The sequence below is a fragment of the Phocoena sinus genome, chromosome 7 (assembly GCF_008692025.1).
Source record: "Phocoena sinus isolate mPhoSin1 chromosome 7, mPhoSin1.pri, whole genome shotgun sequence".
NCBI lineage: Eukaryota > Metazoa > Chordata > Mammalia > Artiodactyla > Phocoenidae > Phocoena > Phocoena sinus.
In genome coordinates, this window is record NC_045769.1 from 14,326,221 (window position 1) to 14,352,603 (window position 26,383).

General features: G+C 44.0%; 1 protein-coding gene across 1 annotated transcript in view; it reads left to right on the forward strand.

The window, feature by feature from the left end:
- The window catches only part of SERPINE2 (serpin family E member 2), a 74,742-nt gene that overhangs the window by 26,400 nt on the left and 21,959 nt on the right, over positions 1-26,383 (forward strand). The window contains 2 exon segments of the mRNA XM_032636874.1: positions 20,373-20,653; positions 23,931-24,158. Of these exon segments, the coding sequence (XP_032492765.1) occupies positions 20,395-20,653; positions 23,931-24,158 (487 nt within the window). The 5' untranslated portion in view covers positions 20,373-20,394.

The window sequence follows — 26,383 nt, forward strand, 5'->3', positions numbered from 1 at the left end:
CATGTACCACAATGTTCATTGCAGCACTATTCACAATAGCCAGGACGTGGAAGCAACCTAAGTGTCCACAACAGATGAATGGATAAAGAAGATGTGGCACATATATACAATGGAATATTACTCAGCCATGAAAAGAAATGAAATTGAGTTATTTATAGTGAGGTGGATGGACCTAGAGTCTGTCATACAGAGTGAAGTAAGTCAGAAAGAGGAAAACAAATACCGTATGCTAACACATATATATGGAATCTAAAAAAAAAAAATGGTTCTGATGAACCTAGTGGCAGGGCAGGAATAAAGACGCAGACGTAGAGAACAGACTTGAGGGCACAGGGGGAAAAGGGGAAGCTGGGATGAAGTGGAAGAGTAGCATTGACATATACACTACCAAATGTAAAATGGATGGCTAGTGGGAAGGTAGTTGTAGATTGATATGCAGTAATAAAAAACGGTAGAGGGAGATCCCATATAACCCTTCACCTTGTTCCCCCAAAGGTATCATCTTGCACAACCAGTACACAGCAATAAATACCACAACTAGGACATTGACATTGTATAATACACCTCGTTCAGATGTCAACAGTTTGACATGTACTCGTGTGTGTGTGTCTGTGTGTGTACTTATTTCTATGCAATTTTATCATACTGTAGATTTGTGTCACCACCACAGTCAAGACGCAGAACAGTTTCATCACCAGGACCCCCTCATGCAAGCTTTCTGTAGTCACATCCATCCATCTCCCTCTCAGGCCCCCTAATTCCTGGTTGCCACTAATATGTTCTCCATCTCTATAATTTTGTCATTTTAGAAATATTTTATAAATGGAATCATACAGTATGTAACCTTTTGGGTTTTGGGGGGGAGGGTTTGTTGTTGTGTTTTGTTTTGTTTGGCGGTGCAACAAGGCTTGCAGGGATCTTAGTTCCCTGACCAGGGATGGAACCTGGGCCCCGGCAGTGAAATCACCAAGTCCCAACCACTGGAACGCCAGGGAATTCCCCAGTATGCTACCTTTGGGAACTGACCTTTTTCACTCAGCATAATTCCCTTGAGACCCATCCCAGTTGATACATATATCAATAGCTCATCCCTTCTTCTTGCTGAGTGTGTTCCATGTATGGATGTGCTACGGTTTATTTAACCAGTCACTTGTTGAAGGACGTCTGGGTTGTTTCCAGTTTGGGGCTATTACAAATAAAGCTGCTACCAACATTGGTGCAGGTTTTCGTGTGAAGATGAGTTTCCATTTCTCTGAAGTAAATGTCCAAGATTGCTGGATCATATGGTTGAATGCATGGAAGAGACTGCCAAACTATCCTGGAGTGGCTGTACCATTTTACATTCCCACCAGCAATGTGTGAGTGATCCAGTTTCTCTGCATCTTCTCCAGCATTTGGTATTATCACTAGTTTTTATTTGAGCCATTCCAGTAGGTGTGTATTGACAGCCAGTTGTGGTTTTAATTTGCATCTCCCTAATGGCTAATGACGTTGGACGTCTTTTCATGGGCATATTTGCCTTCTGTATGTTCTCTTCAATGAAATGTCAGTCTGTGTCTTTGGCCCATTTTCTGATTGACTTGTTTGGTGTTTTTTACTTTATGTTGCGAGAATTGTTTGTATATTCTAGATAGTGTATTAGCCTTGTGTCAGATATGTGGTTTGCAAATATTTTTTCTAATCTGTAGCTTGTCTTCTCATCCTCTTTGCAGAGTCCTTTGTAGAGCAAATATTTTTAATTTTGATGAGGTTGATTTATCAGTTTTTCCTTTTTGGGGGTCAGACTTTTAGTATCAAGTCTAAGACAAAGTAGGGTTTTGATTTCTGCCTCGTCTAACGTGCAGTGTCTGATCATGAGAAAGAAGGCAGTGGGGCAGGATGGACACTGGAGCGTGAAGGGTTGTTCTTCCAGCCTCTGTCTAGTTTGGACTCTGGTGTGTGTCCTGATGAGTTGTTGCTCAAGGTTATGGCCCCAGGGTAGACCTGGTCCTACAAAGACCGTAAGATGATGATGGTGTAAAGCAAAACTTTCAAAATCTCAGTTTCCAGAGCCATACGTGGTACCTTCTAACGCAAGGCCTTTTTGCACATGAGATCATCTGTCTGGAGCACTCTCCCCTGCCCCCAGCCCCCTCCTGCTTTGTCATATAAAGTTCTTCCTCCAAAGCTGGCCTACCAGGCCCTTCCTCAGAGCACCTCATCAACCCCTGCCTGCCCCCATCCCCCAAGGTGTGTCTCGGCTCCCTTTGTTGTAAATTCCACTTGCTGTCATACCACTTGCAAGCAAATGTGTCAAAATGAATGTAAATATCCGTTCAGTATTTGTGATGATTTCATTAAAGTCTGTTTCCCTCTAGACCAAGGTTTCTCAACCTCAACCCTATTGACATTTTGGAGGTGACAGGTCCTTGTTGTGCACGGCTGTCCTGAGCCTCGTAGGGTGTTGAGCGGCAGCCTTGGCCTCCGTCCACTATATGCCAGGAGCACCCTCCCCCTATGCCCAGTTGTGACAACCGAAAACGTCTCCAGGTGTTGCCGGATGTTCCCTGAGGGACAAACTGCCCAGGTGGAGAACCACGGCCCTAGACTCTCAGCTCTGGGAGAGTAGGAACCAAGCCCATTTGTCCGTGTTCTCTCCCCAGCCCTGTGCCTGACACACTAGTGCTTCATTAATATTTGTGAAATAAATGAATGGGCGAACAGTACCTGTTACCCAACAGTTCTTTACCTGGTAACCTTGGAAAGACCACCTGATTCTTTCAAAAGAATCAAGTGGGTTTCATTGTGAATCTGAGCCCCAAAATCTGGAGTTCCTTTTTTCATAGTTGAGTACAGTTTCCTTGCCCTCTTCCCGTGCTACCTGAAATAAAGATGCAGGAGTCTTCGAGTTCCTGCCTGATTAAAGCCCACATCCTCTGTTAACACTGCCAGAGCACCTCCATCATTCACAGGGCTGGGAGGCCTCCCACGATCTCTGAACATCCCTGCCGGCAGAAAGGGAACCTCCTGCAGGTGGCATTTGGCAGGTAATTTGGCTCTGCTGGAGATGCAATTCCGCATTCGTCTGCTGAGTCTCCTTCCTTCTCTGGCCTCTGCTCCCTTTTCATGAGGAAAGGGAGGAAAAGAGAGATTTGGGCTCGGTTTTGCTTAACTAAGCATGTAGCTGAATATAATTAGTTCAGAAAGTTCCCAGGGAGTAAGTACAGTAGTCGTTAAGAATAACTTAGGGATGTGTGAGCATTTTCGGTTTTTCTCTGTACCTGGCAGTTTTGTTCCCTGAATGATAGAGTTGGCTTTGCTTTAGGGGGGAAAAAAAGGGCTGCTGGGCATGGGGGAGCAGGCAGTGGGTGGGGAGGAGAGCCCGATGGGGGTAATGGCTGGGTATGCCAGCCTCGGCTCCCTACTGCTGCTTTATGGGAGGGGTCTCACTGGCTCAGTAGAGGGAGGCCGGGGCTGGTCCTCCCCCCGCCATGGAGGAACAGCTGGGCCTGCTGTAAACTCCTTCCCTGCCGATCTCTTGCAGGAGGCTCTGCATGACGCAGGCATCCTCCACTCCAGCCGCAGAACGTCCGTGGGCTATAGAAGAACCTGATTTGATAAGATGGGCTGACAGGCCAAAGCTTTAACTACTGGTACCACAAACCTTCCCTTCTGGGATTCACAAAAGGGATGGGCTGGATCCCTTCCCCTTTCGTGGGTCAAAAGTTCCAGGGAGGGGACTTCCCTGGTGGCTCAGTGGTTGAGAGTCCGCCTGCCGATGCAGGGGACACGGGTTCGTGCCCCCGTCCGGGAAGATCCCACATGCCGCGGAGCGGCTGGGCCCGTGAGCCATGGCCGCTGAGCCTGCACATCCGGAGCCTGTGCTCCGCAACAGGAGAGGCCACAGCAGTGAGAGGCCCACGTACCGCAAAAAAAAACACTGTGACGGTGTCAGCACAGTTGTTGCTTTGACAAGAAACGGTCTGTGACTTCAGACTGAATGCTTGATTCTAAGTTAAGGAAAGTCAGTTGTGACGCACTGGGGAAGAGTGGAAATGTGTGCTTTTTTGTGCTCTAGAAGAGCCTTCCTTATCCTCAGCACAACTAACGTTTGGAGCTGGATAATTCCTTGAGGTGGTGACCGTCTCCTGCACTGTAGGATGTCTGGCAGCATCCCTGGCCTCAACCCATGAGAAGCCAGTGGCACTCCATCCCAGGTGTGACAACCCAAAACACCTCCGGATGTTGCCAAATGTCTCTTGGGGGGCAGTGCCGCCCCCCCTTCCAGTTGGAACCACTGCAGTAGAGTAACAGGCTTTCTGTTCAATGCCTGTGCCCTGTAGAGCTGTGGTCACTTGTTTACTCCAAGTATTTGGTGATTTAAGCACAGGACAGAGAGGTAGAAAGAAGGCAGTGTTTCTTTACTTTTTCCTTGGCTGACCCTTTAAACTCCCGCACAAGAGTCAGCGTGATATATTGACTAAAAGTGTTGGTTTTCAGATGTCTCTTCACCTTGTATGATCTGGGCAGGTCATTTAATTGGGCCTCAGTTTTCATTATCTGTAAAATAAAAATACTAATGCCTACTTCTTAACTTGAGGATTCAGCTAGACATTGAATATATAAAGCTCCAGGTACAGTGGCTGGCATATGCTAGGCATTCCGTAAATGGTGGCTAGTATTCTTGTGCACTTAAGAATGTATTTTACGAGTTTTAAACAAATTGGATTTGTTTTTGAGTTAGCCATAGCATTTGTTGCTGCTACCTAAAATAGTAATGGGAACAGTTCATTTCCGCAGAATTACCGCTTATTTCAATAACATTATGGAGTTCCAACTATATAGTAGGTACTATGCTATATGCAGGGAATAAAAAAATTAACTGTAATCCCTGCCATTAAATATCTACTATGTAGATTTAGCCACATAAATGGGTCAAATCATGTTCATCAAAATAAAGCCATCGCTTACTGAAAAAGCTCAACACGAAATGGTCCATGGGTTGTAATGGGGTGTAGCATTCATTTCAGTGTAGATAAAAGGATCCCACCATATTTCTCAACTCTCTCATTTTCCAATAAGTACCAATTTTTATTCAAGTTTTTATGATCCTGTGATTCAACCACGGTGATTTAACTGTGTTCTATAACCTTCTCTGCTCCCTCTCAGTACACATCTCAGCTGAGCTATCTGGAATATATTACCATATCTTTAAGTTTTCTTCAAGGATAATTTCCTAGCTTCTGAATGATACTGTGGATGGATGGATGTCATGATGGATGGATGTCATGAACTGTCCTTTACTGTTGGGTGTCGTAAGTTGTGCCCTTCCAGATGTAGTCCCTGAGTCAAGGATAAAGTGTAATTGATTCATGGAGGAAGTGCTCCCAGTGAAACAGTAAGGGAATGGAAGAAGTGGGAATTAGAAAGGGAAGCAGCCTATCAAGGGGCAATATCAGGGGAAGTCCCTACATCAGCCCAATCCCACGGGGAGCTCTAGAGAGTCTATTGCACCTTCAGGTGGTCTGTGCCACCTTGAGGCACAGAAGCTGGGCTTTTGTACTCCTGACCAGTAGTCAGTGGCTGGTGACCTCCCGGATGGCAGAATGCTGTATGTAAACTCCCATCCACTTAGAACCCACTAAGATCGTGGGCTCCAACTCACAATAGCAAGCCTCTGAAAATAGCAGGTGCAAATGATTAGCAACAAAGCACACAGACGCTAGAGGAGAAGTGCACAAAGCTGATAAGAAGACACCCACAGTGTCCCTTCATTGGAAATTTAGGTTGCAGTGATCATTGTTACTGCGATTTATCTATTGCAAAGAATATTGCAGTGATTTTGCTGCTAGAAATAACTCCACAGTGAACATTTTCAGACTCAAATCTTTCTTTTTATTATTACCTTAGAATTGAGAGATAGAAGGAGTATTACTTTTCCAATAGGTATATACATTTTACAGAACATGCATATGAAAAATTGCCTTCCAGAAATATTTTTATCAATTTACACTTCCAACACTTACTGTTCATTTTCTTTTTTAGCAACAGTCTAGAGAGCATTGATTTCTCACCTATGAACTGAAGACCTGTAGACAACATCAGAGTTATTCTCAGGGATCAGAAAAGTCATGTTCCTGGTCTAGCTTTGAGTAGAGACTGAATAAATGATATCTCAAAATACGATTGTTTTGAAATGTATCAAGATGCTGTTATGTATAGATAAAAAGCATTTGCATTTTATTAGTGTTTATGAATTCACAGTAGCATTTCATCATGTATTTTCACCAGTACTAAAAATATAACTAGTCATGAAGCATCTGTAATACATTTTTTTAGGTCTCAAAAAGGTGCTACCTTGTTTTAAAGATTGAGAGCTACGAGTCAGTATCACTAAGATGTCTTAGGACATGTCTTGACTATTGATTAGAAAATCACCCATATAAACTGTTTTGTCTTAAAGATTTGTCAGTAAGAAAGTCTATACGACTTGGCACCGTACATATAAAGCAGATTTAATGACCAAGTCAGCAGACTAAAAAGCACATCTCAGAACCATTAAAGGTTTTCTGGAACATACCTACCTCCCTCCACCCCCGCCATAATAGAACCCCTTCTTTCTCTTATAGGGGTAAGGGAACACACCAGCATTGTCTTCTTCTGTGTTTTAAATAGTCTAAAGAAATTATAAAGACACAGACAGGGCTATATCAAGGTGGAAGTATTGTTTGACCTGTTTTCTTAGCTCGATCCTTGAGGCTTTCTAAATAGCTGTTGAAGTAAAAATCAAAGACTATTTCGGGTCCTGAGCATTGAGGAAGACAAGAGTGACGTTTACTGAGCCCCTACTCTGAGCCAGATACTGTGCTAGTTCCTGTCTGCCTTTCTGTTGTGAATATGGAATTCCCATGACCACCCCTGAAATTTGATTTCTAATACAGTAAAAGAGAAAGCTGAGGTTGATAAAGGGCATGACTTGCCTTGGTTAGTAGATGGGAAAATTGGGATTTGAACCTTACATGAATTTCCCCTGACACTTAGAGGAAAATAGAATAAATGACCCATAATCTTATATTTTAAAAGATGGACAACTCTCAATTTAAAAAAGACCATAAAAAAAAAAGATGGACAACTAACAAAGCCCCAGTTGCCTTCTTCCTCCTAATCTTCCCCTTTCACCTCAAAAGAGATTTCAGGGCTTCCCTGGTGGCGCAGTGGTTGAGAGTCCGCCTGTCGATGCAGGGGACACGGGTTTGTGCCCCAGTCCGGGAAGATCCCACATGCCGCGGAGCGGCTGGGCCCATGAGCCATGGCTGCTGAGCCTGCGCGTCCGGAGCCTGTGCTCCGCAACGGGAGAGGCCACAACAGTGAGAGGCCCACGTACCGCAAAAAAAAAAAAAAAAAAAAAAAGATTTCAGAATGAATGGTATGTGGATGAAAGACACTTGGATGTCAGTTAGAGTGTACTTATATCTCTTTGTTGAAGGAACCTTTTAGACATTGTTGCTATATATTTCAGTAGCTGAACATCTCTTTCCTGGGTATTTTTAGGTTCCTTTCTGGCAAAATTAATTAGTGTCATAGATCAAGCACATACTTTGAAGTCTGATAAAAATGTAAGAAAAAAGTCCAAAGAGGTCTCTAAGTCTCTCTCCAGTAACCTGAAAGAAGACATTTTAGAACCACCAAGCTACTGTCACTTTGATCAGTTGGCATTTCCTGTTTGTTCTCTTAAGTCTTAGGAATGCTAAGTCATTCAGATAATACTCTGTACACTTCCCAAGGGTATCAAGAGGCCCTTTAGCTTTGCTTGTTCATCTTATTTTCTGGCTTAAGAGAATGTGGTAGATATTTGGAAATGAGGACGGGTTCTGGTGGATGTAGTTCAGTAATGTTTGCAGGGGCTAGAGGGACTAGAGTCCTTCTCTCTCCATTATAGGACCAGACCTGAGGCTTAATCACAGCTATTTGTTCATTAGCAACTGCAGTCACTTTGCAGATACAGCCTTCACTTCCATAGGTCAACTCCTGAAGGTCTCCAGAATGCCTGTTGCCAAACACCCTTAACAGTTAGGCCTTTGCCTGTTGGCAGAGTGTTTGTGAGAAACATTTGGCCTGACTGCTGGGCAGCACAGTCCTACTTAAGGCCACCTAGAAGTCTCAGTTTGGCAGCCTTTCCTTCACATTTACTTCTTTGGGAAGCTCTGTCAAGAAAGCTGTTGGGAGAGGCCATGATTCTAATATAATCTGATGTGCTATTTTTTCTCCTCCTCCTGTAGCCTCCTCCTGTAGCCCGCCCCCCCGCCCCAGAAGAACTGGTTAATCCAGAGGTAGATTAATAAAGGATCTTAGTTTCCAAGAACCAGGATCCTAGGAACACAGAGACCAGAAGGATATCAACAGTTTCCCAGGGCCTGAGAACATGTCAGCTTTCATTGATGGGAGGGAACTGGTTGTCACACCTTGCCCCCCACCAAGATAAACTGGGGTTCTCTCCTTGTCATGCTGTGGGCCAGTTGTTCATTCCAGGAGCTTGCATTGTTAGGACCTCACTCAGGATGGGGTTGATCCAGGAGACTCAGTACCTTCACATGAAGGTGATTCATTGTGATTATCCTAGCCCAACTTTTAATGCCCAGCTCACTCCCCCATATTTTCCTTATCTAGTGTGCCTCCCCTGTGCCATACAGCCCTGGGAGGCAAACCAATTCACAGGGTAGCAGTCTCTCTTCCATAACTTGAATTTCAGTATTCGGCTATAGTCCAGAGAGGGATGTAAGTGGATTTTGGATTTTTCTACATGTCTGTTGCCCAGCATCCCCACGGTTAACTTAGGGTTTATTTGGTCATGATACTCAGATTGTGGTCTCTAAATACTGTCTCCCACTGAAAGGAACCAGAGTTCCCTAGAGAAGTGTCTGGTTCCAACTGGGTATGCAAAATGAGCCTGGAACATCTTGCCAAACCAGAAACAAGGAAGCTATTGAGACTACAGAGTCACATAAAAGGTTCAAGAGCCAACCTGAAGAGGCTCGTTCTGAGCATCAATAAAAGTAGTAACATTTTAGTAGATCAAAACCCTTAAAATATGTTGAAAAACATGAGTTTGTAATTATACTAAGCAAACAAACAAAGAAACCCCCTCTGGTCAACACTAAGAATTCTGGGTAACCAAGTCATTATTTGGAGAATGATACAGGGAATGGATCTTGCCTTTGCTATACAAACTGAACCTCAAGACAACCAAATCATTGGTTATGGGAAATTTCTTTTTATAGAAATATTCCAACCAGTAAATGGAGAAAGAAAGGATTACAAAAGCACCATTTGGCAAGCCATAATAAAACAATACACTTAGGCAATGATCATGAGTAACTGCCAACATCACAAAAAAGAGACAGACAGCTGCTGTTTCCCGATTCCAGACCCCTGGGCAGTACCTCTGTGAAATACTCTTGCAAAAAAGAAATTTGAATCTGATCAGCCTCTAGAGCAGAAGTTGGCAAACTTCCTGTGAAGGGCCAGGTAGTAAATGTTTCCTGGCTTTGCAGTCCAACTGGGCAGCTGTCTGTTCAACTCGCTGTAGGAGCCTGAATGCAGCCAGAGACAAAACAAAAAGTGTGGCCAGATCTGGCCCAGGAGTTTGCAGACTGCTGTTCTAGGTCTAACTACCAGTTTACAGGAAGTAAGGAAGACAGATGAGCTTGTTAAACAGCATCACATGAGTGCAATTAGCAAAATCTAGACTGGGAAACTCTGTAGGACAAATAAGCTGGTTTCTTCAGTTAAAAATAAAGCAACTAGGGGAAGATTTTTTAAAAGACAAGAGACATATCAACCAGTTACAATGTTTGGAGCTTATTTAGATCCTGATTCAAATAAACTGTAAAATAGAAGGCAATCAGGAAAATTTGGACACTGACTAGATATTTAACATAATAAAGAGTTATTAATTTTTGAATGGGATAATGATATTATGTGTGTGTGTTCCTTAGGTTTAGAGTATATACTGAAAATATTTTGAATTATGTGCTATCTAGAATTTGCTTCAAAATAATCTTTGATTCTGAAAGAAATAAAATAAGCCACAAGTTGATAATTATTTTTTCTGGATGTTGGGTATTGAGGGTTTTTCTTGCATATATTTGAAATCTTTTATGACATAAAAAAATTTTAATATGTACATTTTACAAAATATATCACTTTACACTTTTTTTTTTTTTTTTTGCATTACGCGGGCCTCTCACTGTTGTGGCCTCTCCCGTTGCGGAGCACAGACTCCAGACACGCAGGCTCAGCGGCCATGGCTCACGGGCCCAGCCACTCCGCGGCATGTGGGATCTTCCTGGACCGGGGCATGAACCCGTGTCCCCTGCATCGGCAGGCGGACTCTCAACCACTGCGCCACCAGGGAAGCCCTAAACATTTTTTAGAGAAGAAGAAGGGATGGAGTATTTTCTGTTGGGCACCGCTGGGTCCTCCTAAAACTGGTGGGAATTATCTGGCTAAGAGTTGGTGCCAGAAGAGTCTTTCCGGTTTTTTTTTCCCCAAAAACTGTTTTCATACATCTTATTTGTTATTCTAAATAGACTCGACAGATATCATATTATTTATCATTTGAGCTGACAGATATCATTTGCTCATGGGTTCTATGTAACAGACATTTTGTTTTGTAAAAAAAAGAATTTATAAGGTTGAAAATAAGCTTCATCTCTTGTGACCAACTATACTAGGCTCCCATTGTTTAATCGATGAGCGTTTGTTCAGTGCAGGAGTCTGGCTACAAGGGCTTTTCACAGCCTGGGGCGGTAATGTGAGTGATGGCAACTGGTGGGGAGCAGAGGAGGCATGTAGGAAAGCAGGCGCCCAGCTCCTGGGGCAGTTGCTATGCAGGATGTCTGCCGTGGGAATGAGGGCCTGTGTTACCAGAACACCCATTCATTTTCCTTTTTCCTGAGAAGAACTCTAAATCTAGATTGTATGTGACATTGTCTAACTTTTAGTTGCTTAAAATATTTCTACAATGCCTTGTCTTCCAAACCAAACACTTGCACAGCTGGATTAGACCTCTGATTTAGCATCTGCCCAATGGCAGGGCCCTAAATGAGAGCCTGTGGGCACCAGGATTCTAAAGTGCCCTGGCCCTGCTTTCTGTGAGCTTCCAGTCTAGTTGGGAGGAAAAAAAAACATACTTGAAAAACAAAATGAGAGGTGTAGATAGGAAATGCTATGGGAATTCAGAGAAGGGGGTGGCTAACCCCATCTGGAGAAATTAGGGAAAGCTTTCCACAGGCCACAGAAGGAGTTGGGGGAAGCCCTGGTGTTCTAGGTGGAGAGCCAGGGAGAGAAGCAATGTCATGGACATGGGCAAGAGCAAGGCCCAGCAACAGGAAGCCAACCCTTTGGGAGGAGAGGCAGTGGCCCTCCATAGCCCACGCATGAAGGATGTTTCAAGACAAGATTGTGTTCTGTACAATCAGGTAAAAATGGCAGTAAACAGTGGAAAGCATGGCACTGAAACTCAGCTGAGGATCTGAGCAGCAGATCAGAGTATCATCTGTCTAGAAGTGAGGGTTGAAGTCATGGGGCCTGGAGAGAGTGTGTTTCTTTAATGCCTGCCATTGGCAGGTGGTACATTTATGTAGGTGGTAGGGATGCTCTCTGAGTCTGGCATTTCAAAGCTACCAACCCATTGTTTATAACACTAAATCTTACTTAAAGCTCAAAGCAGCACCCAAATACTTCAAAAACATTCCCCACACTGGAAAGGAAAGGTTTGGAGTAAGAGAAACTAGAAGTCCATGGGGAAAGAGAAGCCCACATATGGAAGGATATGCCTGTGGTAATGGTTTTATTTATAGGTATATGATCTCCCTCCAAGGATGGCCTAAAGTAGAGACTTTTTCACTGTTAAGAAAAGATTATTCAAGAAATTGAAATATTATATAGATTATGATTGTCCATATTAATGCTGTATAATACATTTGAGCAACATCTTTATTCCTTCCCTTATTTGAAAGTTTAAAGTGTAATTTCTCTTAAAAAATAAAACAGGATGTTATTATGTTCTTCCCATAATGAGAATCTCTTCATTCTATAGAATAAGCATTTCAAAGCCTGATAACTCCAACAGTTATTTCACGTAAAAGACTATCTATTTGGACATGAATATGTGTTAATATTAGGAATGTTATCAGCCTATAATAATGTATGGATTAATACCCACTTTCCTGGCTACTGAACTTTGGAGAGAAGTGAAAGCTTAGTCTTGGACATGTACACAAGCCAGGTGAGTTTAGACCACTGAGCATTTAGCCTAGGAAACTGAGACCAAGAAGAAGTTATGCCCAGAACATAAATCAAAAATAGCTCTGATGATTCATTTGGAAATTGGTTCAAGATGGTGGAGTTTAAGGATGTGCACTCACTCCCTCTTGCGAGAGCACCAGAATCACGACTAACTGCTGAACAATCATTGACGGGAAGACACTGGAACTCAGCAAAAAAGATTCTCCACATCCGAAGACAAAGGAGAAGCTGCAATGAGACGGTAGGAGGGGCGCAAGCACAATAAAATCAAATCCCATAACTGCTGGCTGGGTGACTCACAAACTGCAGAACAATTATACCACAGAAGTTCACGCACTGGAGTAAAGGTTGTGAGCCCCACCTGGGGGTCCGGCAACGGCAGGAGGAATTCCCAGAGAATCAGACTTGAAGGCTAGCGGGATTTGATTGCAGGACTTTGATAGGACTGGGGGAAACAGAGACGACACTCCTGGAGGGCACACAAAAAGTAGTGTGCACATCAGGACCCAGGGGAAGGAGCAGTGACCCCATAGGAGACTGAACGAGACCTACCTACCAGTGTTGGAGGGTCTCCTGCAGAGGTGGGGGGCAGCTGTGGCTCACTGCAGGAACAAGGACATGGGCAGCAGAAGTTCTGGGAAGTACTCCTTGGCATGAGCCCTCCCGGAGTCCACCATTAGCCCCACCAAAGAGCCTGTAGCCTCCAGTGTTGGGTTGCCTCAGGCCAAACAACCAACAGGGAGGGAACTCAGCCCCACCCATCAGCAGACAAGCAGATTAAAATTTTACTGAGCTATGCCCACCAGAGCAATACCCAGCTCTACCCACCACCATTCCCTCCCATCAGGAAGCTTGCACAAGATAGCCTTATCCACCAGAGGGCAGACAGCAGAAACAAGAAGAAATACAGTCCTGCAGGCTGTGGAATGAAAACAACATTTACAGAAAGATAGACAAAATAAAAAGGCAGAGGACTATGTACCAGATAAAGGAACAAGATAAAACCCCAGAAAAATAACTAAATGAAGTGGAGATAGGCAACCTTCTAGAAGAAGAATTCAGAATAATGATAGTGAAGATGATCCAGGACCTCGGAAAAAGAATGGAGGCAAACATCGAGAAGATGCAAGAAATGTTTAACAAAGACCTAGAAGAATTAAAGAACAAACACGTAGAAGAATAAAAGAACAAAGAAACAGAGACAAACCGTACAATAACTGAAATGAAAAATACATGAGAAGGAATCAATAGCAGAGTAACTGAGGCAGAAGAACAGATAAGTGACCTGGAAGACAGAATGGTGGAATTCACTGCCACGGAACAGAATAAAGAAAAAAGAATGAAAAGAAAAGAAGACAGCCTAAGAGATGTCTGGGACAACATTAAACGCACCACCATTTGCATTATAGGGGTCCCAGAAGAAGAGAGAGAAAGGACCCGAGAAAATATTTGGAGAGATTATGGTCAAAAACTTCCTTAATATCGGAAAGGAAGTAGCCACCAAAGTCCAGGAAGCACAGAGTCCCAAGCAGGATAAACCCAAGGAGAAACATGCTGAGACATGTAGTAATCAAATTGACAAAAATTAAAGACAAAGAAAAATTATTGAAAGCAGTCAAGGAAAAATGACATATAACATACAAGGGAACTCCTCTAAGGTTAACAGCTGATTTCTCAGCAGAAACTCTACAAGCCAGAAGGGAGTGGCATGATATACTTAGAGTGATGAAAGGGAAGAATCTACAACTGAGATTACTCTACCCAGCAAGGATGTCATCCAGATTTGATGTAGAAATCAAAAGCTTTATAGACAAGCAGAATCTAAGAGAATTCAGTACCACCAAACCAGCTCTACAACAAATGATAAAGGAACTTCTCTAAGTGGGAAACACAAGAGGAGAAAAGGACCTACAGAAACAAGCCCAAAACAATTAAGAAAATGGTAATAGGAACATACATATCGATAATTACCTTAAATGTGAATGGATTAAATGCTCCAACCAAAAGACACAGGCTCACTGAATGGATACAAAAACAAGACCCATATATATGCTGTCTACAAGAGACCCACTTCAGACCAAGGGACAAATACAGACTGAAAGTGAGGGGATGGAAAAAGATATTCTATGCAAACAGAAATCAAAAGAAAGCTGGAGTAGCAATACTCATATCAATAAAATAGACTTTAAAATAAAGAATGTTACAACAGAAGGAAGGACACTACATAATGATCAAGGGAACAATCCAAGAAGAAGATATAACAATTATAAATGTATATGTATATATGCACCCAACATAGGAACACCTCAATACATAAGGCAAATGCTAACAGCTATAAAAGAGGAAATCAACAGTAAGATAGTAATAATGGGGGACTGTAACACCTCACTTACACCAATGGACAGATCATTCAGACAGAAAATTAATAAGGAAACACAAGCTTTAAATGACACAATAGACCAGATAGATTCAATTGATATTTATAGGACATTCCATCTGAAAACAGCAGATTACACTTTCTTCTCAAGTGCACACGGAACATTCTCCAGGATAGACCACATCTTGGGTCACAAATCAAGCCTTGGTAAATTTAAGAAAATTAAAATCATATCAAGCATCTCTTCAGACCACAACACTGTGAGATTAGAAATGTTACAGGAAAAAAATGTAAAAAACACAAATACATGGAGACTAAACAATACATTACTAAATAACCAAAAGTTCACTGAAGAAATCAAACAGGAAATCAAAAAATACCTGGAGATGAATGACAACAAAAACATGACAATCCAAAACCTATGGAATGCAGCAAAAGCAGTTCTAAGAGGCAAGTTTATAGCAATACAATCCTACCTCAAGAAACAAGAAAAATCTCAAATAAACAATCTAACCTTACACCTAAAGGAACTAGAGAAAGAAGAACAAACAAAACCCAAAGTTAGTAGAAGGAAATAAATCATAAATATCAGAGCAGAAATAAATGAAATAGAAACAAAGAAAACAATAAAAGATCAATATAACTAAAAGCTGGTTCTTTGAGAAGGTAAACAAAATTGATAAACCTTTAAAACCAGACTCATCACAAAAAAGAGGGAGAGGACTCAAATCAATAAAATGAGAAATGAAAAGGGAGAAGTTACAATGGACACTGCAGAAATACAAAGCATCCTAAGAGACTACAGCAAGCAACTCTATGCCAATAAAATGGACAACCTGAAAGAAATGGACAAATTCTTAGAAAGGTATAACCTTCCAAGACTGAACCAGGAAGAAACAGAAAACATGAACAGACCAACCACAAGTAATGAAATTGAAACTGTGATTAAAAATCTTCCCACAAACAAAAGTCCAGGACCAGATGGCTTCACAGGTGAATACTGTCAAACATTTAGAGAAAAGCTAACACCCATCCTTCTCAAACTCTTCCAAAAAATTGCAGAGGAAGGAACACTTCCAAACTCATTCTGTGAGTCCACCATCACCCTGATACCAAAACCAGAAAAAGACACTGCCAAAAAAGAAAATTATAGACCATTATCACTGATGAATATAGGTGCAAAATTCCTCAACAAAATACTAGCAAACAGAATCAAGCAACACATTAAAAGGATCATACACTATGATCAAGTGGGATTTATCCCAGGGATGCAAGGATTCTTCAATATATTCAAATCAATCAATGTGATACACCGTACGAACAAACTGAAGAATAAAAACCATATAATCATCTCAATAGCTGCAGAAAAAGCTTAGGACAAAATTCAACACCTATTTATGATAAAAACTCTCCAGAAAGTGGGCATAGAGGGAACCTACCTTAACATAACAAAGGTTATATATGACAAACAAAGGAAACTATAAACAAGATGAAAAGACAACCCTCAGAAAATATTTGCAAACAAATCAAGGACAAAGGATTAATCTCCAAAATATATAAACAGCTCATGCAGCTCAGTGTTAAAAAAAACAAACAACCCAATCAAACAATGGGCAGAAGACCTAAATAGATATTTCTCCAAAGAAGACATACAGATGGCCAAGATACACATGAAAAGCTGCTCAACATCACTAATTATTAGAGAAATGCAAATCAAAACTACAAGGTATCACCTCACACTGATTAGAATGGGCATCATCAGAAAATCTACAAACAATAAATCCTGGAGAGGGTGTGGAGAAAAGGGAACCCTCTTGCACTGTTGGTGGGAATGTAAATTGATACAGCCACTATGGAGAACAGTATGGAGGTTCCTTAAAAAACTAAAAATAGAATTACCAGACTTCCCTGGTGATGCAGTGGTTAAGAATCCGCCTGCCAATGCAGGGGACACATAACCACAACTACTGAGCCTGCGCTGTAGAGCCCACGAGCCACAACTACTGAGCCCATGTGCCACAACTACTGAAGCCCGTGTGCCTAGAGCCCTTGCTCTGCAACAAGAGAAGCCACTGCAGTGAGAAGCCCGTGCGCCGCAACGAGGAGTAGCCCCCACTCACCACAACTAGAGAAAGCCCGTGTGCAGCAACGAAGACCCAATGGAGCCAAAAATAAAATAAATAAATAAATAATTTTAAAAACTAACTAAATAAGATAAAAATAGAATTACCATATGACCCAGCAATCCCACTACTGGGCATATACCCAGAGAAAGCCATAATTCAAAAAGACACATGCACCCTGATGTTCGTTGCAGCACTATTTACAATAGCCAGGTCATAGAAGCAACTTAAATGCCCATCGACAGATGAATGGATAAAGAAGATGTGGTACATATATACAATGGAATATTACTCAGTCATAAAAAGAACAAAATTAGGTCATTTGCAGAGACGTGGATGGACCTAGAGACTGTTATACAGAGTGACGTAATTCAGAAAGAGAAAAAGAAATATCGTATATTAACACATATGTGGAGTCTAGAAAAATGGTACAGACGAACCGTTTTGCAGGGCAGAAGTTGAGACACAGATGTAGAGAACAAACATATGGACACCAAGGGGGGAAAGCCACGGGGGTGGGGTGCGGGGGTGGGATGAACTGGGAGATTGGGATTGACATGTATACACTAATATGTATAAAATAGACAACTAATAAGAACCTGCTGTATAAATAAATAAATAAAATTCAAAAAAATTTAAAGAAAGAAAAACTGCTCAGATTCCGAGTTCTGCACAGCCCCTGACACTGTCCCAATGCACTGTTATGAAACTACACACAGACATCTCACAAAAACTTCCTAAATCCAAGGAGCTAAGAAAAACACCCCTGGCAGCCTTCCCTCACTTTATAATGAAACTGTTCTTTTAGCAAAAAATTCACAACCAAGAAAAATTCTGCTAAATAAGGTGGGTATTTATTTGGGAGACCGTCTTTGCTGATTTCCAAGACCTTGGAACTTAGCTTTCTCTTGTTACTGTTGTTTTCTACCCATTTTACAATCTTCTACATAAGTCTATAGTATGTGGGTGAATCAACTTTAAGCTATCAGAGGCAAAACCAATATGATGTCCACTATGAGTATGCAGATTCAAATATTTATCCAAATATATTTGCTGATCCAGTAGGATTTCTCTGGGAAGCTTGGGGAGAATAGCTAATGGCATACTGAAGGCAGATGCCAGAAGCCATCGTAATGCAAGAGTCAACAGTTCAGAGTGATGAAGTTGGTGCCAGTCACCAAATTTGGCCATTTGTAACAAAGAAGGTACACATTGTTTTATACTTATGATGCCTTGGTAGTATATTAAACGTTAAAGAGGAAGTTTATTTCCAGAAAGAAAGAAGCAGGGGAGCGGACACAATGTCTAATTTTTAGACCAAATGAGTAGAACTTCCATTCAGGATTTGGAAGCGCTCCATTATCCAACAGGCTGAAAGTAACTCAGGGGATTATCATGGTATTAGAGACAGTCCAAGGTGCCAAAGTCAAAACAGGCCACTTTGGCCATAGGAAAGCCCCAAGTGGGAGTGTATGTAGGTCACTTACATGTTTTGAATTTAGACAGGCTGTGTTTATACAATCATTTTACAATTAAGCGCTGGATAAGTTCTGAATGTTCTAAATTTTTTATAATGTGCTTTTTTCCCAACATATAAGAAAATTGCACCATCACCTTGAACGATGGCCTTAATGGTTCACCTTGGGGCCCTGAGTGTTTGGTAGGGCGCTGGCGGGGAACTCTGCCTCTGCTGACAGGCCTCTTCCCACCCCAGTGAATTTCACTCTGCTTGAGAAGTGTTTGGAGCTAAGAGTGACTGAGGCTCAGGACTAAATTAGTCACGCTCAGTAAACATTATTTTGATGCAATGAAAAAGAATGAACAAAAATAGAAAGTGTATCAGCCATCAGGTTTGATCCCACACATATTTACTGAACATCTACTTGGGTGGGAAGAAGGACAAGTACGTAGAGAGGAAGACAAGGGAACACACGTGCCCGTTTTGCCCGATGCTGTCCTGGTGCCCTTTCTTTCCCTGGAGCACATGGACGTTATTTCCCCTCGCTCCAGGTCTCCTCTCTAAAAGGCTCCCCTCTTTCTTGTTCTCTGCAGACACCCCCAACTTCCCCCATTTAAATGCACATAACAGGAGGACAAATTGTTTCCTGGGGAAACTTGTGCTGATCAGAAGCTTGGGTCTGTAAGGGAGGAACCAAATTAGCCACATCTCAAATTCTGCTTTTGTTTTACCAGCTGCCGCTTCTAAGTTCTTATTTAATGAAAGTATTTGCTTTTCCATAAACACATGTAAATTTCCTACCTCTTGCTTGTCACAGCTAAAGAAAGCTCAGTAAGTGATAATCAAGGAAGAAAGCATGTTTCAAAAAAATCACTGTAATTGAGAATATCAGTGTAAACAACGCCATCTTCACAACTGATGAATTTGCCAATTGTTCTGCCGTCTTGTAGATTTAAGGGTGTCACTTAAATTTATTTTCATTAACAATTCATTAATTAAGAAAGTTATATATCTGGTAAGAAAAAGAAAGTGTGTAGTTATAAGATAATCACAGCAACCCAAGGGATTCACTCCCTTATTTCAAACTCTCCAGTGCCTTCTTTCTTTTTTTTTTTTCTTAATTTATTTGATCGCACTGGGTCTTAGTTGCAGCTCACCAGCTCCTCGGTTGCGGCACGTGACTCCTTAGTTTTAATTCGCGGGCTCCTTAGTTGCGGCTCACCAGTTCCTTGGTTGCGGCACGCAGCCTCCTGAGTTGTGGCATGTGAACTCTTAGTTGGGGCATGCATCTGGGATCTAGTTCCCTGACCAGGGATCGAACCCTGGCCCCCTGCATTGGGAGCGTGGAGTATTAACCACTGCGCCGGCAGGGAGCTCCCTCCAGTGGTTTCTCGTGACCCCTAGAATGAAATGCAAGAGCCATACCTGGTGTGACAGGCCCTTCAGGATCTGGCCCCTTTTTCTTCTTTGCCTCCTCCCCAACCTCTCCCCTTCATGTCCCTTACATCGCTCCAACAATCCACCTTTGTTCCCACCTCAGGGGCTTCGCCCTGCCGTCCTTCTGCCTGGCACATCCTTCCCCCCTTTCTCGTCACTCAGCTCTCAGCACGCGTGTCCCTCTGCAGAGGTGGCCTCCCTGCCTGTCCTGTCCCATGCTCCCCCACTCCATTCACACACGTCACCGTGTCTTATTGCTGTGGCCTGATCCGCCTCTGAAATGGCTTTATTGCCTCCTGGTTTATTTTCTGTCTCCCCTCTAGAATATAAACTCCAGGAGGGCAGGGGTCTTGGCCATCTTACTTACATTTCTATGCTCAGCACTTAGACAAGTGCCTGGCACACAGTAGGCTCTCAGTAAATATTGGTGTGATTGGATGAAGGGTGGTAGCAAGGATGGAATGATTAGAATTGTGTCTGGCACAGAGTTGGGACCAGCAAGTGGAAGTCTCCTTCCTCTCGCTCCGCATCCCCCTAACAAAATACATATAAAGGAAAACAATCTAATCTACACTGTTATGTCTTGAATATATTAAAGATATTCAGTTACACTGAGGCTAGTAAATCATATCTAGCTGAGTATTCATTAAATGTAGAATGTAAATATTTTCTCGATTTCATTTTTCAGGTTGTCCTTGCCAGAAGGAACCATGAATTGGCATTTTCCCTTTTTCCTCGTGGCCACCGTGACATTGCCCTCTGTGTGCTCCCAGTTCAACCCCCTGTCTCTGGAGGAACTAGGCTCGGACACAGGAATCCAGGTGTTCAATCAGATTGTCAAGTCCCGGCCTCATGACAACATCGTCATTTCCCCCCACGGGATTGCGTCCGTCCTGGGGATGCTTCAGCTGGGAGCCGACGGCAGGACCAAGAAGCAGCTCACCACAGTGATGAGATACGGCGTGAATGGTGCGTGCGCCTGGGCCTGGCTGGCGGGACTTGCAGGAATCCCAGTCTGGAGGGCCCCTGGCTTGGTCTTTGCTTACACACAGAGGAGCAGAGCAGCTGGGAGGGGTCTTGCTGGTGCCCCCTGGGCTTGAGGGCCAGTCTCCTCTAAGGCACAGTGGCAAGGCTAGGAGTTAGGAGAGCTGGGTTCTGGTCTCCGTTCGGTAGCTGTGGGGCTTTGGGCAGTCACTTGACCCCTTGAATGCCCCTGTTTTCTCATCTCTAACAAGAAAACTTCCCATCTGCCCCCCCTCTATGTTGTACAGGGCTCAGAATGCATCATGGCTGTGAACGTACTTTTAAATCCGTAATCTGGGGAGGTGGGTGGGTGTGACCACGGAGGGCAGCCCAGGGCAGCCTTCTGCTGATGGAACCGCTCTGCATCTCAGTTGAGGTGGCAGACACACGAATCTCCATGGGGGGTAAAATTGCATAGAGCCACACACACACACGCACGCACACGCACACACGTACGTATGTAAAACAAGTGAATGAGCTCTGAGGACTGCACCAGTGGCAGTTTTCTCGTTGTGGATCTGTACTACCATCATGCAGGAAACTGGGTGAAAAGTGGAAATATACGGGACCACCTTGTATATTGTTTTGCAACTTCCTGTGATTCTATCATTATTTCAAAATAAAAAGCTATAAAGGAAGTTTGTTTAAAAGTAAGGCCCAGGGCTTCCCTGGTGGCTCAGTGGTTAAGAATCCTCCTGCCAATGCAGGGGACACGGGTTCGAGCCCTGGTCCGGGAAGATCTCACATGCCGCGAAGCAACTAAGCCCGTGAGCCACAGCTACTGAGCCCGTGTGCCACAAGTACTGAGCCTGCGCTCTAGAGCCCACGAGCCACAACTACTGAAGCCCACGCGCCTGGAGCCCGCGCTCCGCAACAAGAGAAGCCCCCGCTCGCCACAACTAGAGAAAGCCCGCGCGCAGCGAGAAAGCCCGCGCGCAGCAAGGAAGCCCCGACACAGCCAAAAATAATAAATAAATAAATTAATTAAATTAAAAAAAAAAAGGGCTTCCCTGGTGGCGCAGTGGTTGAGAGTCCGCCTGCCGATGCAGGGGACGTGGGTTCGTGCCCCAGTCTGGGAGGATCCCACATGCCGCGGAGCGGCTGGGCCCGTGAGCCATGGCCGCTGAGCCTGTGCGTCCGGAGCCTGTGCTCCGCAAGGGGAGAGGCCACAACAGTGAGAGGCCCGGGTACCGCAAAAAAAAAACAAAAAAACAAAAAAACAAAAAAACAAAACAAAAAAAAAAGTAAGGTCCAATAGGAATGGTTTCGTTTTCCTGAAAGAAAGCCCCGTTGTAATTACCTGTTTAAGCTTAAGAGCTTACATCTCCTAGTTCTGTCACTCAGCTTTAGCTCAGGTTTCTCACCCGAGTCCCCTTCCACTGCCCCCTCCACAGTGCTGGGCATGGGCCAGTGCCAGCCTTGGAGCCCTTCCTTGGCACCAGCCTGTGCCGTGACCTTGACAAGTCACATCTGACATCCAGGTTTTAGTTGCTTTATTGGGAAGCGAGGACGTTTTCCCACCCACGTTCCTCCATTCCCACTGGCCATAAAGTTCTAGGAATCTTGACCACGTTGACGCCTTTGCTGAGAAAGGAGGAGAGATGGGGGTGTGCGTACTTCAGGGCTCCCCTCTGCACCCCAGTTCGATCCTTCTCAGTGTAGCCCCCGGGGGCTGCCAGCACGAGATGCCCACCCACCCCGCTCTGTTTACAGGGCATTAAACTTTTGCATGAGTTTGCAGTTTGTTTACCTGTTGGAAGCACTGGGGGACTAAATATTTGGAACACACCGTTATGCCCTTGCTTGGAAGCCCACAGAACTCCTGGTGATTTATAACTTCATAGTGAATCACCTACGGGGCTCCTGGCCTCTCCCAGCACCATCCAGGCCCTGTCGGCCAGCACCATTCCCAAAGAGCAACTGGATTGTCGTTGTTTGTCTTCCCGCTGAACCACATTCATTTTCACTAGTGTTTCTAAAGTTTTGACAGTATTGGTCTGTTGGCAACTCCCCGCAACCCCCATCTCTTCTTCCTCCCAAATCACTAGCAGTTGAGTTGTGGAATGACTTCAGTTCACATGAGAGACTCATTGGGGGAGCCCGGGTGGGTTTTCAGGCCCTGGTTTGGGCTCAGACTCTGAGAACTCAAGACAGCGGCACTCTGGTTGAGGGCAGAGGCAGGACAGTCTGGGGCACGGGAGGAGGATCTGCCCTGATCTTTTCTGGGCAGGAGACTGGGGAGCGTGGAGGAGCTGAAAGGGACAAGTGCCGGGATTGGGCTGTGAAGTCTGCTGGTCCCTTCGTTGTACAACGTGCCTGCCCACTCCTGCTGGGCCTGCCCCCACAGAACCCGTGAGGGGTGCAGTCTCCAGAGGCCTCACAAAGGGCCAAACCTTGGGGATCTTACCTGCCATCATTTAAGAAGGACAGGTCAGATCTCCAGGGGACCGTCAAGGTGACTCTGCCGGTTGTTTTAGGACAGTGTCATTTTGAAAGGACCCCAAGCAAGTAAGACAGATCTGTAATTCAAGCTCTCTGTAGGAACACATTTCATCCTTTACAACTTATTTCCCTCTTTTCCATGCTCTGAAACTAAATGGAGCATGTATGAATGGTATGTGTAAAATAAAGCTTACGTTGCCATAAAACGAATTCCCTTACGTTGTGAGCTTCGTATCAAATAAAAATCACCTTGTTCTTGGATGGTGGCACATGGCCATTTTTTATAGTCTTTCTGATGCTCAACTTTATACCTTTTTTTCCCCAAAATAGAGAAAAATCGTGTTGTTAAATCTGGCAAGAAAGGAAATAGCGCTTAAGATTGTTAAGAAAGAGAGACGGCATTAGGAAGAGTCCTTTGGTTTATTCCCCCATGGCTACATAACTGAAGAGCTTTCCAGTCTCCCTATTGACCTGGTGCCAGGAAAGTCTTCCAGGAGAGCCAGGTCTACTTGGGGAAGCTGTGGAGAAGGCCTGGAAGATGCCTGCTTTGAGGCTAGAAGCGCAATTGATCTTTAGGGGCTATTAATAGTTATACTTCATTCTACGCCCTCCCTTTTCTTAACAGAAGGCCACTGAGAAAGCAGATGACTTAGTCTCTTGCTACTCATACTAGTTTTGTTTCTACTGTTCTTATTTGCCATAATATAGAAGATATTAAAAAAAATAATAACCTTCCTACATTCTTGCGGAAATTTGCTGCATTTTCTCCTTTCTCCTTCAGGAGTGGGTAAAGTATTAAAGAAGATCAACAAAGCCATCGTCTCCAAGAAGAATAAAGATATTGTGACAGTGGCCAATGCCGTGTTTGTGAAGAATGGCTTTAAGATGGAAGTGCCTTTCGTCACGAGGAACAAAGACGTGTTTCAGTGTGAAGTCCGGAACGCGAACTTCGAAGACCCCGCCTCCGCCTGTGACTCCATCAACGTGTGGGTTAGGAACGAGACCAGGGGTGAGTGGCCACGGTTCCCGGGAATGAGCGGGTGTGGTTTTCCACTTTGTGAATGAAAGCGTGAGTTGGGCTCTGAGACCGTCACTGGGGCCGGCGTGTCCGGTGGCCCTTCTGTTGTGAAAGGCCTGGACCCACTGACTGCTCCGCCCTTTCTCTCTCAGAGCCCCACGGCTCAGTCCGCCTTCCTACCCTTTTCCTGCCGCCATCACCTGTGCCCCCTGGGGACTTGTCTCCCCGTGGCTCTCGGGCGGCAGGGCGGAATACCGCTTTCTTTGCAGCATCTCATCTCCAGAGCCCCTGCCCACAGGCCCTTGTCTGTTTCGAAGGTTTTAGTGCTCATTCCTTCCTACTTCTGTATCCACATTCCCTTTGCCCAGAATGTGCTTCTCAGCCTTTAAGATTCGGGATTGAGCTCTCCCCACACCTTCCTTGTCTCTTTCTTTTTACATTGAAGTATAATTGATGTACAATATTATATAAGGTACAGGTGTACAATGCAGTGATTCACAATTTTTAAAGGTTATACTCCATTTATAGTTATTATAGAATGCTGGCTATATTCCCTGTGTTGTACAATACATTCTTGTAGCTTGTTTTATACCTAATCGTTTGTTCCTCTGAACCCCCTGCCCTTGTGATGCCCCTCCCCCTTCCCTCTCCCCTCCCCTTCCTCACCTCTTGCTTCTGTCGTCCCAGGAAGTAGGTGGCTCCCCCGGTTATGATGGGCATATGCTTATCCACGACTGCACCCTTCGTTAGAGCACATCCACACTATGTGATTACTTGTGTACGTGCATCTCTCCCTCCACGAAACTGAAGAAATGTCTAACATCAGTGTTTTTAGCCTGTTACTTTGTAAACTTCAGGTTCAGGCGGAAACATTCAGAGGGAGAGGTAGGTCCAGAACATCGGAGGAAAGTTAAAGCTAGAAATAGAGATTTGGGAACCGTTTTTCACCGAAGGGGAGAGTTAAAGTCACAAGAGTGGAAGCAAAAGAGACTCAATAAGGAGAGTAAAAGCCCAAAGACAAAACTTGGGGAAACTCTGGCCTTTCGGGTCATGTCTCTCAAAGCGTGGTTCCTGGGGCGTGTGTTTAGAATGCAAATCTCTGGGAAATTCCTTGGTGGTCCAGTGGTTATGTCTAGGCACTTTCACTGCTGAGGGCCCACGTTCAATCCCTGGTCAGGGAACTAAGATCCCAAGCAGAAAAAAAAAAAGGAATGCAGGTCTCTGGACCCCAATCTACTGAGGCAGGGACCCAGCATTCTGCACTAAAGTAAGTCCTCCCCCGGTCTCCCTCTAGACTCGTAGATGTGAATATTTGCAAACCATGTGAGGGGCTAGAGAAGAGCCGGATGGGGAATGCTCTGGAGGGCGGAGGAGAGCCAGCGTGTGGTTTTGGTAAACCTATGAAATCCCTTTTCAACAGGATCCTGCACGGTGCAACCTGGGCTCCCTTCCTGAAACCACGAAATGATCAGGCGGACTGAGCCGTGGGACTCTGAGAGAGAAAGGGTGGAGCAGTCAGTGGGTCCAGGCCTTTCACAACAGAAATGCAGGAGACCAGCAAATGGGAGGGGGTTAGTGGGCTCTTCTGAGCCCGTAGGGCTAAGAACAGAGGTAGGAAGCTGATGGCCCTCAGATGCTGGTAGCTGTATGATGTGACGTGTCAGCGCCCACCCAGCCTTCTTCTTTGCTGTGTCCTGGGAGTAGTAAGTCCCTCAGGATGCCACCCGACCATTTCAAACCACTTGAACACACACTGACTCAATACATTTCTCACAGCAACCGGGGAAGGGAGAGCGATGAGGCTAGAAAAGTGATTTTCAACCCTGCAGACCTAACTCCCTCTGTTAAACAAAGATTTTCACTCTGTTTATTCTCTTGAAACGAAACTCGTAGCTCATATAACCTATGCACATGTACACAAATTTAAAAAAAAATTAATATAATGCCAAACTGTAATACCAGGAAAAACAAAAGTTATTTATAGACGTAGTTCAGTAGGTAAACCCTTGGGTACAGCCACCCCTGAATACGTAACAGTCAGATTCTTAGAATAAGAATTGACATTCACATTGACTGTGAATTGACAGCCACAAAAGCAGACCGAGACAGGCACACTGCACTGGGGACACAAAAACCACGGGCTGTGTTACCATCGTTGAGGCAGTTTTTTCTAAAACGCTGCAAAACTCTTGGTAAATTTCCGAGCAAAACAAGTA